Source organism: Lepidochelys olivacea (assembly GCF_965140295.1).
Source record: "Lepidochelys olivacea isolate rLepOli2 genome assembly, chromosome: 1".
In the NCBI taxonomy this organism is placed as follows: Eukaryota; Metazoa; Chordata; order Testudines; family Cheloniidae; genus Lepidochelys; species Lepidochelys olivacea.
Genome location: NC_140411.1, coordinates 199,746,339 through 199,760,629, shown reverse-complemented (window position 1 = coordinate 199,760,629; position 14,291 = coordinate 199,746,339). Strand labels below are relative to the sequence as shown.

The following is a 14,291-nucleotide window of genomic DNA, read 5'->3' as shown; positions in this document are numbered from 1 at the left end:
GAGAAAACCTGATTTGTGCTGGAAATGGCCCAACTTGATGATCACTTTAGATAAGCTATTAACAGCAGGACAGTGGGGTGGGAGGAGGTATTGTTTCATGGTCTCTGTGTGTATATAATGTCTTCTGCAGTTTCCACGGTATGCATCCGATGAAGTGAGCTGTAGCTCACGAAAGCTCATGCTCAAATAAATTGGTTAGTCTCTAAGGTGCCACAAGTCCTCCTTTTCTATCTACTGGAATGTGACTCATAGAATATAATGAAAGCATTGTGATGGGTCTTTCATTTGTCAGCTTTTTTCTGTTTTACACAGAAACCTCATCCCCTCTACCCTGTGAAAACAAAGGACACTATGAAAATGGATTCTGCCTTTGCACAGAAGAATGGACAGGACCACGTTGTGAGATAAGTGAGTATGAGCAATGTTATCTTTATGAATCAGTCAGAGAAGCTGGGGGTGCTCAGCCTGTCATGGGATTGGATTCTTGGGCAATAATATTATTCATGTACTAGCTAGGACTGTTTTATTTCAGCCATTTCTGCTGTGTTTTTAAAAGACAAGTATCAGAGGGAAGCATTTAATTTCATCCGACTATGGCCTGTTTCCCAGAAAACTTAGGCTGACTCAGTTCTTGGAATTCTTCTGTTTGAACCACTGAACATCACAATGTTCCATGTAAAACTCTGAATCAGCTGGAGGTGCTGATACCGCTTCATGAAAGAGAGAGCCAATTCCATGGCAAAAGTAATTGGCCAAGATGGGAGCCTATCCCTGGCTTGTGTGCTGAAGGAGGCCAGCCTCTACCCTTGCATCTCTCTCCCCCCGTCACCTGCACCCAGGGAATGGACTGATGGCTCACTCTCAGCTTTCCAGCATGCAAGGAATGTTTAGGTTAAAGTTTTGGGAGCTTTTGGCCTATAACTCAGGTCTAAATATCATCAGATTCACCAGCCCCTATTTTGTTGCTATTCATACATTTGTAGAAGGAGAGAGTAAATAAGGGGTCTTGTTCCCTTCCCCTTCTCCATGTGGAGTCAGAGCATCCCTGAAACATACACTGCCACAGAGTCTAGTAAACAAGAGTCTGAAGAATGCTCACAGCTCTGGACATCCTGCAGCATGATCTGTCTTAGGTATTTGGAATAGGGTACACACTACGCCCCTCTGGATTCGGCCCCTTGGCCCCTCTCCTCCATGAATCAGGGACACTTCAGTCTGGTGCAACACCTGTGTTCTTTATTCGTGATCACTTTCCCACCACCAGTTTCCCACTATATACAGGCTTTGCTACTGCTTGGCCTACCGCAGGCCTGGCCAGCGGCAGACGTGGACATGGAGATGGAGGCTGAGGCTGAGGCTCCGGCTCCCTCTGAGCCTGACCTCCACTCTTAGTCCCCCTCCCTTCCAGCCTTATAGCTCCTGCTAATGAGGCTGGCAGGTGTGGTCAGTAACCAGGTGTGGTTCACCCAGCCCCAATCCATTCTCCCTGATTAAAATTCTCCCTGTTAAAATAAAACAGTGGACCAGATTGTAATTCAGTTCCCACTTCAGTCATTTGTTGGTGGCCTCTCACTTATATCAAGCCTCTTCTGAAGCTACCCATGAACAGCTCCCTTAAAGCAACCCACCCTGCCACAGTATTATACAGTCTCTCTTCCCTTGTCATCTGTGCACCTCCCAAACATCAATGAAACAAAACATCTGTATTATTTCCATATTACAGATGGGAAACTGAGGCACATAGAGATTAAGTGTCTTGCCCAAGGTCATGCAGGAAGTCTGTGGCACAACTGGGAGTTGAACTCAGGTCTTCTGAGTCCCAGTCTAATCCCTTACCCATAAACATACAAATAAAAATAAAATAAAACAGTGGACCAGATTGTAATTCAGTTCCCACTTCAGTCATTTGTTGGTGGCCTCTCACTTATATCAAGCCTCTTCTGAAGCTACCCATGAACAGCTCCCTTAAAGCAACCCAGCCCTGGGCTCCCACCCAGACAGCCAAGTCAACTATGATGAGGATTATTGAAAATCTTTTTCATCATACATAAAGTTCTACCAGTCCCAAGGGATCAGACACATTACCCAACTGGTCAGTGAATATTTCAGATCTTATCCAAATACATGCTTACAGCCAAAACTAAGATTTATAAAAAAAGAAGAAAGAGTATTGTGGTTAAAAGATCATTATACGTACAGATATGAATAGAGTTCTTATGTCAGTTTCATAGTAGAGATGGTGAGCTGCTGAGTTGCAAAAAGTTCTTTTCAGAATCATTTTTTCAGGTTATAGTCCAAATAGGCAGTCCATATATAGAGTTTGTTCAAATTCTTCCATGAGAATTAGCAGGCTAATCCAGACTGGAGCTGGAGACTTCAGCATTCCAACTCAGGTTTCCCCTGACCAAGTTTAAGAAGATCTCAAGTACAGGATCGGGGCCCTAGAGTTCTTTTATAGATCTCTGGCAGGCTCTGATAGCCTTTTGACAGTATAATAACACAGCAGGCGTTCCTTGAATGAAGAGTAGGTAATGCACATCAATTGCTTTGAACTAAAAATCCCTATTTCCTATGTATACACAAGTAAACTAGTAGTATTAATTAACATTTTCTGCGGAAAAGGACCTAGGGGTGACAGTGGACGAGAAGCTGGATATGAGTCAGCAGTGTGCCCTTGTTGCCAAGGCCAATGGCATTTTGGGATGTATAAGTAGGGGCATAGCGAGCAGATCGAGGGACGTGATCGTTCCCCTCTATTCGACATTGGTGAGGCCTCATCTGGAGTACTGTGTCCAGTTTTGGGCCCCACACTACAAGAAGGATGTGGATAAATTGGAGAGAGTCCAGCGAAGGGCAACAAAAATGATTAGGGGTCTAGAACACATGACTTATGAGGAGAGGCTGAGGGAGCTGGGATTGTTTAGCCTGCAGAAGAGAAGAATGAGGGGGGATTTGATAGCTGCTTTCAACTACCTGAAAGGGGGTTCCAAAGAGGATGGCTCTAGACTGTTCTCAATGGTAGCAGATGACAGAACGAGGAGTAATGGTCTCAAGTTGCAGTGGGGGAGGTTTAGATTGGATATTAGGAAAAACTTTTTCACTAAGAGGGTGGTGAAACACTGGAATGCGTTACCTAGGGAGGTGGTAGAATCTCCTTCCTTAGAGGTTTTTAAGGTCAGGCTTGACAAAGCCCTGGCTGGGATGATTTAACTGGGAATTGGTCCTGCTTCGAACAGGGGGTTGGACTAGATGACCTTCTGGGGTCCCTTCCAACCCTGATATTCTATGATTCTATGATTCTATGAACATAAGGCAATTATCCATTCAAACTATCAAGGCATTCCATTATGGCACAGACAATTTAAACTGAAGACAATGTGAGTAATATTATTTCCTGCAATATCTTACATCTTCGATCTTAAGGTTAACTGAACCATCCATAAGCATAATATAATTAAAACACAAAAGGGAGTTAGCATCCACAAGCTAATCTGGTTACATGGTTAACATCTAACGAGAGATAGGTAAACACATACAGTTAGTATTTACCTCTTATTCTCTACAATACAGGTTTGCATTTCAAAGTTCTAGTTTATCTAACATGGCTTTGTTAGCTATTTGTAAGGAATGGTCCTAATGACTATTTTATATATTTTTCTAATAAAGGTTGAATTTGGGTCATTTAGCCTGCTAGTTGCTCAACCCTTTCTGGCTGAGTGTCACAAAAAGACATTGCCTCACCCACTTTGTCTCTGTAATTGTCCCTTTAAGGCAGTGGTTTTCAACCTTTTGTCATTTGTGGACCCCTACAAATTTTGAATGGAGGTGCAGACCCCTTTGAAAATCTTAAACAGTTTGCAGACCCCCAGGAATCCATGGAGCACAGGTTGAAAACCACTGCTTTAAGTCACAAGTCTAAAGTTATAATCACCTCCTTTATAGCTTTATATTTTGTGTTCTTGAAAATTGCTCTACATAATGAGAGTATTTAATCTGAATGTATTTTGTTCCCTATACAGCTAATTTCTGTGCAGATAGTACTTACAAAGTCAAGGAAGAAATATTTACTTTTACAAGAATTGTAGTAGACAGATATGGCTATTCTGCAGAAAAATGTGAAAACTTCACTGCAAACGGTAGGTGTTTCTTTCCTCTCTCCACCCCCCTCTCCCTCCCCCCAAAGGTGAATTTATGGCTGGTGAAAGATGTCAGCTTATCAGACCAGGAAATGGAAGTCCTCTCTTTAAACCCTGAACAGATACAGCCCTCCCCACACTGCATTGCCACTATGTTTTGATGCTGATCCCTATGAAGGTGAAGAGGTAATTTAGTCTCCATATGTCAGTGCAAATAAATATAATTTACTCTTTATGTCTTTGGTCTCCAAGATGGCCAGCAAAAATGCTAGTCCTGAATGGTGAGTTTTGTGCGTGGGATACCTGGCCACTTGGAACTGGACTGAGATCACTAACTCATATCACATAAGCCACTGAACAGTTATTAGGTGGTAATTAAGTCAGCTACTACTGTGCAGAGAATTAATTTAATTGCACCATATGACATAGAAAAAGGTTTCAGGAAAAGTTATTTAAATATCATCCATTTATTCTGATTGGATTGTGGGTATTTTGTAAGTAGAAAACAGGAGTAGGAAAGAGGTTTTTAATGGGGCCAGTTGAATATTATATAACACAGTAAGTTTACACTACTTACAATGTCTGATGATGTGTAGGACATCTTTTTGTTCAGTAATATTTATATTGTTACAGCCTCCGCTATATTTCTTCTGGTAACCTGTGATAAATTTTCAAACCTATTGTGGGGGAAAAAATTACCTACTTAAGGGGTATGATTCTACAATCCTTACTTATGTGACTAATCTTTCCCTTATTTACATGAATAAACCCAATGACATCCATAGCACTACTTGTCCGAATAAGCTTTACTTATATGAGTGAGAGTTACTGGAAACAATTTTAAAAATCTTCAGGGTTAATGGGGACCTGCAAAGAATGCTGACATCATATGACTGTGAAGGGACTTTTTTTTTTTTTTTTTTTTAAATTAAAGGTGGTACTCCAAAAGCAAGCCGGAAGTGCTCCAAAATAAAAGGAAAACCTGAACTAGGCAATGTGAAGTTTGTGAATTGCAGTATGACCCTGAATACCCTAATGGATCAGGTAATCCTATTGTTTAATATGCCGTTTAATATGCCATTGCTACAACTACAGTGAAGGGGGGCTATAATGACCTTCATGGTATAGTTTGGGATATGGATTCCAAATGCAGAGTTGGTTGAAACGAGAAACAGTGGGCTAAAATCACCAGTACATTCTGGCTGCTTTGCTCTTCCCTAGCCCAGTGAGTATTTGCCCACTTTTTAAGAACTAAACTTTTCATTACTGTAAAATGGTATGTCACAGATTTATAAAGATAGGTTCATTAGAAAATAGAATAAATAACAGATTTGTCTTCATCAATAAAACTGATATAAAATATAATGAAGCTTTCAACCTGTTTCAAGACATCAGATATGATTCCATATTACAGTACAGCTGCATATACAGAAACTAAATAAAGGTGGGATTTTCAAAAGCACTCACTTTTGGCCTGCGACTTCCCATTTGAATTGAGTGGGAGCAGAGTTCAATGCTGAACACTCTTGAAAACTCCACCCTAAAATAATTTGGGAGAAAAGAGAGGAGACTTAAGTTTACACATTGTCCCCTAGGTTCTCTCTGAAGTGGATATTCCAAAGTATAGGGTTTTTTTGCTAATTATTTTAAAACCCATGAGCCTGCAAACTTTTATGCCTTCTTAGAGTATAGCTGTGCAGATTTATGAAGTTGCAAGGTTCTAGAACCCATTCCAATATGGAAAGAAAGTCAGTTTTCCTGTCTCCTACTAGGGTTTTGTTCTTGTTGTTGTTTTTAACTTTCTGATTTGCTCGGATGAAGTTTGGCACTTCCAAACCAAAATGTACACCACCTCCTTCCCCTAACTTTCACACTTTCTACCATGTGACTTGCTTTTTAGGAGTATTAGTGATTACTCGACAAATTGTAAAATAATTAGTCTGATAATTGTTCTGATTCAGATCAGCAGAAGCATTGACTCAGATATGACAATTTGATGCTCATCGTAATTTATAGTTAGGTATACACAGAGGTGGGATTTTCAAATGTGCGTAAGGGTTTTGAGCACCCAAATTTCACTGAAAGACAATGGGCGTTGGGTGGCTAACTCCATTAAGCACCTTTGAAAATCCCATTCAGGGTGACTACTTTTTAAAAAAATCCATGAATATTTGTTCATTTAAAATTTAATGTTTTACTTTGGCTCTTCATGCCCTTATGTTTATTTTCTGGGAATATTTGCAAATTTACTGATAGGAACGTTCATGGAAACTATTGTAAGTATACCAGTATATTAGAGAATATTCCTGTAAAATAACTATTGAACTTGCAAACATGAGTATTCAAACAGGAAATCTGATTGTGAGAATTATTCCAGTCCAATGAGGGTACAGAAACATGTATGATCTATGTGTCCAATAAGAATTAAGCATCATAGATGAAATTTTAAATTTTGAATCTTTGCAACAAACTTGTCGCAAACAAGCTAGAGACTAAAAACTTTTCCAAAAGATTTGATTAACAGTTTTGATTAGTGAATAATTATGATTTGTTTCTGGACAATATGAAAAGGGAAATAGAGGCAACATTTGTTGACCAAATGATTTGCAGCAATTTTTTCATCCAGCTCTCATCAGACAATTTGGATTGTAATTAACAACCACACCTGGAATAGTACATTCAGTTTTGGTCTCTACATTGTTCTAAAGATACTGTACTGACATATGGGAAGGATTGTGGAGAAGTCAATAAAAATGGTCAAGGGGATGGATTAAGACTTTAGAAAGGATTAAGACATAAAAGACACATAAGCAATGGAATTCAGCATAGTTGCACCTTTGCACATCTCTGCAGAATCAGGACCAAAATGTTTGTGGTTCAGCTAAGTGATGACTAAGCATAGCAGCATACATGTCTTTGAAGGGCTGGCATAAACATCAAGGATGGAATAGTCTCTCAAAGGAAGTGGTGGAAACTCTGTCACTTGAGATTTTAAACTACACTGGACCAAAACTAGAAAGTGTATTGTAGGAAACAGTTATGCATTGGCTACCAGGTTCCTTTTATGATTCTATGAAAACCCCTGATAATTTTATTTCTAGTAAATGCAGTTGAAAACTATACTTCTGTATTCACCATTAATGTGCACATGAAGAGCTTTTCAAGGAACTATGTAAGTGGGCTATCCTGCTGTGCTTAAATATATTAAAAATTACAGTTACATTTAAGTGGGAAATAGTAGTTTTCACCCTATGAACAAGTGGAATTTTGTGTCCAGGGAGTAAGATTAGTGTTGTCTTTGTTAATCAGCTTGCAGCTATGAAACTTGCTGAGATTGTTACTGGACTACCAATAATGACTCTTACATCTTTGCTGTGTGGAAATCCCTATGCCCTTGAAACTACTGCAGATATATGCAAACCAGGAAAGGAGATACACAGAGAAACCACATCTAGAATATTGTGTTCAGTTCCTGGGCAGCTCAGGGTATGTCTACACTACGGAATAAGGTCGAATTTATAGAAGTCGGTTTTTTAGAAATCAGTTTTATATATTCGAGTGTGTGTGTCCCCACAGAAAATGCTCTAAGTGCATTAAGTGCATTAACTCGGCGGAGTGCTTTCACAGTACCGAGGCTAGAGTCGACTTCCGGAGCATTGCACTGTGGATAGCTATCCCACAATTCCCGCAGTCTCCACTGCCCATTGGAATTCTGGGTTGAGATCCCAATGTCTGATGGGGCTAAAACATTTTCGCGGGTGGTTCTGGGTACATATCGTCAGGCCCCCCTTCCCTCCCTCCTTCCGTGAAAGCAAGGGCAGACAATCGTTTCGCGCCTTTTTTCCTGAGTTACCTGTGCAGATGCCATACCACGGCAAGCATGGAGCCCGCTCAGGTAACCGTCACTGTATGTCTCCTGGGTGCTGGCAGACGCGGTACGGCTTTGCTACACAGTAGCAGCAACCCATTGCCTTCTGGCAGCAGACAGTGCAGTACGACTGGTAGCCGTTCTCGTTGTGTCCGAGGTGTTCCTGGCCACGTCGGCTGGGAGCGCCTGGGCAGACATGGGCGCAGGGACTAAATTTGGAGTGACTTGACCCGGTCATTCTCTTTAGTCCTGCAATCAGTCCTATTGAACAGTCTTATGGTGAGCAGGCAGGTGATATGGATTGCTAGCAGTCGTACTGTACCATCTTCTGCCGGGCAGGCAAGAGATGAGGATGGCTAGCAGTCGTATTGCACCATCTTCTGCCGGGCAGACAAGAGATGAGGATGGCTAGCAGTCGTATTGCACCGTCTGCTGCCAGCCAAAGATGTAAAAGATAGATGGAGTGGATCAAAACAAGAAATAGACCAGATTTGTTTTGTACTCATTTGCCTCCTCCCCTGTCTAGGGGACTCATTCCTCTAGGTCACACGGCAGTCGCTTACAGAGAAGGTGCAGTGAGGTAAATCTAGCCATGTATCAATCAGAGGCCAGGCTATCCTCCTTGTTCCAATAAGAACAATAACTTAGGTGCACCATTTCTTATTGGAACCCTCCGTGAAGTCCTGCCTGAAATACTCCTTGATGGAAAGCCACCCCCTTTGTTGATTTTAGCTCCCTGAAGCCAACCCTGTAAGCCGTGTCCTCAGTCGCCCCTCCCTCCGTCAGAGCAACTGCAGACAATCGTTCCGCGCCTTTTTTCTGTGCGGACGCCATACCAAGGCAAGCATGGAGGCCGCTCAGGTCACTTTGGCAATTAGGAGCACATTAAACACCACACGCATTATCCAGCAGTATATGCAGCACCGGAACCTGGCAAAGCGATACCGGGCGAGGAGGCGACGTCAGCGCGGTCACGTGAGTGATCAGGACATGGACACAGATTTCTCTGAAAGCATGGGCCCTGCCAATGCATGCATCATGGTGCTAATGGGGCAGGTTCATGCTGTGGAACGCCGATTCTGGGCTCGGGAAACAAGCACAGACTGGTGGGACCGCATAGTGTTGCAGGTCTGGGACGATTCCCAGTGACTGCGAAACTTTCGCATGCATAAGGGCACTTTCATAGAACTTTGTGACTTGCTTTCCCCTGCCCTGAGGTGCATGAATACCAAGATGAGAGCAGCCCTCACAGTTGAGAAGCGAGTGGCGATAGCCCTGTGGAAGCTTGCAACGCCAGACAGCTACCGGTCAGTTGGGAATCAATTTGGAGTGGGCAAATCTACTGTGGGGGCTGCTGTGATGCAAGTAGCCCACGCAATCAAAGATGTGCTGATATCAAGGGTAGTGACCCTAGGAAATGTGCAGGTCATAGTGGATGGCTTTGCTGCAATGGGATTCCCTAACTGTGGTGGGACCATAGACGGAACCCATATCCCTATCTTGGCACCGGAGCACCAAGCCGCCGAGTACATAAACCGCAAGGGGTACTTTTCAATAGTGCTGCAAGCTCTGGTGGATCACAAGGGACGTTTCACCAACATCAACGTGGGATGGCCGGGAAAGGTACATGACGCTCGCATCTTCAGGAACTCTGGTCTGTTTCAAAAGCTGCAGGAAGGGACTTTATTCCCAGACCAGAAAATAACTGTTGGGGATGTTGAAATGACTATATGTATCCTTGGGGACCCAGCCTACCCCTTAATGCCATGGCTCATGAAGCCGTACACAGGCAGCCTGGACAGTAGTCAGGAGCTGTTCAACTACAGCCTGAGCAAGTGCAGAATGGTGGTAGAATGTGCATTTGGACGTTTAAAGGCACGCTGGCGCAGTTTACTGACTTGCTTAGACCTCAGCAAAACCAGTATTCCCACTGTTATTACTGCTTGCTGTGTGCTCCACAATATCTGTGAGAGTAAGGGGGAGAAATTTATGGCGGGGTGGGAGGTTGAGGCAAATCGCCTGGCTGCTGGTTACGTGCAGCCAAACACCAGGGCGGTTAGAAGAGCACAGGAGGGCACGGTACGCATCAGAGAAGCTTTGAAAACCAGTTTCATGACTGGCCAGGCTACGGTGTGAAAGTTCTGTTTGTTTCTCCTTGATGAAACCCCCCGCCCCTTGGTTCACTCTACTTCCCTGTAAGCTAACTACCCTCCCCTCCTCCCTTCAATCACCGCTTGCAGAGGCAATAAAGTCATTGTTGCTTCACATTCATGCATTCTTTATTCATTCATCACACAAATAGGGGGATGACTACCAAGGTAGCCCAGGAGGGGTGGTGGAGGAGGGAAGGAAAATGCCACACAGCACTTTAAAAGTTTACAACTTTAAAATTTATTGAATGACAGCCTTCTTTTTTTGGGCAATCCTCTGTGGCGGAGTGGCTGGTTGGCCGGTAGCCCCCCCACCGCATTCTTGGGCATCTGGGTGTGGAGGCTATGGAACTTGGGGAGGAGGGTGGTTGGTTAGACAGGGGCTATAGTGGCAGTCTGTGCTCCAGCTGCCTTTGCTGCAGCTCAACCATACACTGGAGCATACTGGTTTGGTCCTCCAGCAGCCTCAGCATTGAATCCTGCCTCCTCTCATCACGCTGCCGCCACATTTGAGCTTCAGCCCTCTCTTCAGCTCGCCACTTACTCTCTTCAGCCCGCCACTTACCCTCTTCAGCCCGCCACCTCTCCTCCCAGTCATTTTGTGCTTTCCTGCACTCTGACATTATTTGCCTCCACGCATTCGTCTGTGCTCTGTCAGTGTGGGAGGACAGCATGAGCTCGGAGAACATTTCATCTCGAGTGCGTTTTTTTTTCTTTCTAAGCTTCACTAGCCTCTGGGAAGGAGAAGATCCTGTGATCATTGAAACACATGCAGCTGGTGGAGAAAAAAAAAGGGACAGTGGTATTTAAAAAGACACATCTTATAAAACAGTGGCTACACTCTTTCAGGGTAACCCTTGCTGTTAACATTACATACATAGCACATGTGCTTTCATTACAAGGTCGCATTTTGCCTCCCCCCACCGCGTGGCTACCCCCTCAACCTTCCCCCCTCCCTGTGGCTAACAGCGGGGAACATTTCTGTTTAGCCACAGGCAAACAGCCCAGCAGGAATGGGCTCCTCTGAGTGTCCCCTTAAGAAAAGCACTCTATTTCAACCAGGTGACCATGAATTATATCTCATTCTCCTGAGGATAACACAGAGAGATAAAGAACAGATGTTGTTTGAACGCCAGCAAACATACACTGCAATGCTTTGTTCTACAATGATTCCCGAGTACGTGTTACTGGCCTGGAGTGGTAAAGTGTCCTACCATGAAGGACGCAATAAGGCTGCCCTCCCCAGAAACCTTTTGCAAAGGCTTTGGGAGTACATCCAGGAGAGCCGCGAATGCCAGGGCAAAGTAATCCTTTCACATGCTTGCTTTTAAACCATGTATAGTATTTTAAAAGGTACACTCACCGGAGGTCCCTTCTCCGCCTGCTGGGTCCAGGAGGCAGCCTTGGGTGGGTTCGGGGGGTACTGGCTCCAGGTCCAGGGTGAGAAACAGTTCCTGGCTGTCGGGAAAACCGGTTTCTCCGTTTGCTTGCTGTGAGCTATCTACAACCTCATCATCATCATCATCTTCTTCTTCGTCCCCAAAACCTGCTTCCATATTGCCTCCATCTCCATTGAAGGAGTCAAACAACACGGCTGGGGTAGTGGTGGCTGAACCCCCTAAAATGGCATGCAGCTCATCATAGAAGCGGCATGTTTGGGGCTCTGACCCGGAGCGGCTGTTCGCCTCTCTGGTTTTCTGGTAGGCTTGCCTCAGCTCCTTCAGTTTCACGCGGCACTGCTTCGGGTCCCTGTTATGGTCTCTGTCCTTCATGCCCTGGGAGATTTTGACAAAGGTTTTGGCATTTCGAAAACTGGAACGGAGTTCTGATAGCACGGATTCCTCTCCCCATACAGTGATCAGATCCCGTACCTCCCGTTCGGTCCATGCTGGAGCTCTTTTGTGATTCTGGGACTCCATCATGGTCACCTCTGCTGCTGAGCTCTGCACGATCACCTGCAGCTTGCCACGCTGGCCAAACAGGAAATGAGATTCAAAAGTTCGCGGTTCTTTTCCTGTCTACCTGGCCAGTGCATCTGAGTTGAGAGTGCTGTCCAGAGCGGTCACAATGGAGCACTCTGGGATAGCTCCTGGAGGCCAATACCGTTGAATTGTGTCCACAGTACCCCAAATTCGAGCCGGCAAGGCCGATTTAAGCGCTAATCCACTTGTCAGGGGTGGAGTAAGGAAATCGATTTTAAGAGCCCTTTAAGTCGAAATAAAGGGCTTCATCGTGTGGACGGGTACAGGTTTACATCGATTTAATGCTGCTAAATTCGACCTAAAGTTCTAGTGTAGACCAGGGCTCAGTAGCAGGTGGTAGAGAACAAACTGGAGGGGATTTAAAGAACAGAAACAGAACATATCAAGGGGCTGGAAGAACCAATTTATGTTGAAAAATTAAAATCTAATACTAATGTACAGCACAGCCAAATCTGATGTAGAATGGATATTATAAATGCTTACATGTATTTGAAGGGTGTAAACATCAAGGAAGAAAATGACTTGTTCAGGCTGGTCACATCAGGAGTAATGGGATGAATATAGGCAGAATATCAGGATAGTTACCAAATGGTAAGGTCAGATTGTACAATATTTTTCCAAAGGAAGTAGTGAAAGTCACTTGAGCCTCTGAAAGCTAGTGGATATAGCACTGGGGAACATAACGTAAGGAGCAAACACCCACTGGCCTAGGGATGGACTACATTCCCTATTAGGACTCTTTCACATCTTACTCCTTGTTTCAGTTTAGGTTATAGTTTCTTCTGTAAAAGTTCTTGTTTAAAAACATACATTTTTAGGTTTTTTGACTGAAATGTGTTTGGTTTTCAGCTTTTCAGTTTTTTGATGGAAAAGTTAAAAAAAGTCTGTGGAAAGCTGATACTTTCTGTGAAAAATTTCTGTTTTCTCAACCCAATTTTCCATCAAACCTAAATTTTGACGGTAAATTTTTGATCAGCCCTTATATAAGTTACATTAAAAAAAATGATGTTAAAAGAACATTAAGCTTGCAAAATCAAGCACACATAAATTAGGAAATGCCAGGATTAATCACAGTTGCATGTGAAAACCTAATTCAGTCCCATTGTTGTATGTGCATTATGATACAGTCTTTAATTATATGATCACATACTATTTTTCCACATGACCCCTGCATCATTCATTGCACAGGATGGACCTGCTCTGGGGATGAATCAGGGTTATACAGTGAAGGAGACTGTTGTCAATGGGTACATCTACACTTCAAAAACAAACAAACAAACATGGCAGCACATGTCACAGCCTTGGTCAATTGACTTGGGATTAGTCTAGGGGCTAAAAATAGCAGTGTAGACATTTGGGCTAGGGTTGCAACCCTGGCTTTCAGACTCTCCTGTCTGAGCCCAAATGTCTACAGGGCTATGTTTAGCCCTGTAGTGCGAGCTCTGCAAGCATGAGTCAGTTGACCCAAGTTCTGAGATTTGCTGCCATGGGATTTTTTTTGCTGTGTAGATGTACCCTATAAGATCTCTGCCTCAATTATGGTAGAAGTTGGAAAGTGTGTAGTGTGACAAAGTTCCTCCTCTACTTTGGTGGGTCTTGCGCTTATTGGTGGATTTGCTCTCCTTGGAGCTTCACGGCAGCCCTCAGTCTGGCTGTTTTTGTGAACCCACAGTCCAGGTCAACTCCTCCTGTGTCTGACTTGGAGTCAGGAGGTTTGGGGGGAACCCGGGCCTGCCCTCTACTCCGGGTTCCAGCCCTGGGCCCTGTGGAATGCAGCTGTCTAGAGTGCCTCCTGGAACAGCTGTGTGACAGCTACATCTCCCTGGGCTACTTCCCCATGGCCTCCTCCCAACACCTTCTTTATCCTCACCATAGGACCTTCCTCCTGGTGTCTGATAATGCTTGTACTTCTCAGTCCTCCAACAGTCCACGTTCTCACTCTCAGCTCCTAGTGCCTCTTGCTTCCAGCTCCTTACATGCGCACCACAAACTGAAGTGAGCTCCTTTTTAAAACCCAGGTGCCCTGATTAGCCTGCCTTAATTGATTCTAGCTGCTTCTTGATTGGCTGCAGGTGTTCTAATCAGCCTGTCTGTCTTAATTGTCTCCAGAGGTTCCTGATTGTTCCGGAACCTTTCCTGTTACCTTACCCAGGGA

The 14,291-nt window shown here is 43.9% G+C and overlaps 1 protein-coding gene across 1 annotated transcript in view; it reads left to right on the top strand.

Annotated features, from left to right (window-relative positions):
• Positions 1–14,291, top strand: part of ADGRG7 (adhesion G protein-coupled receptor G7) — a gene marked incomplete at its 5' end in the record, with an annotated part of 47,763 nt that overhangs the window by 5,877 nt on the left and 27,595 nt on the right. Inside the window, 3 exons of the mRNA XM_084626776.1 lie at positions 313–408; positions 4,020–4,136; positions 5,071–5,180. Of these exons, the coding sequence (XP_084482902.1) occupies positions 313–408; positions 4,020–4,136; positions 5,071–5,180 (323 nt within the window). The remainder of the gene's footprint in view (positions 1–312; positions 409–4,019; positions 4,137–5,070; positions 5,181–14,291) is intronic.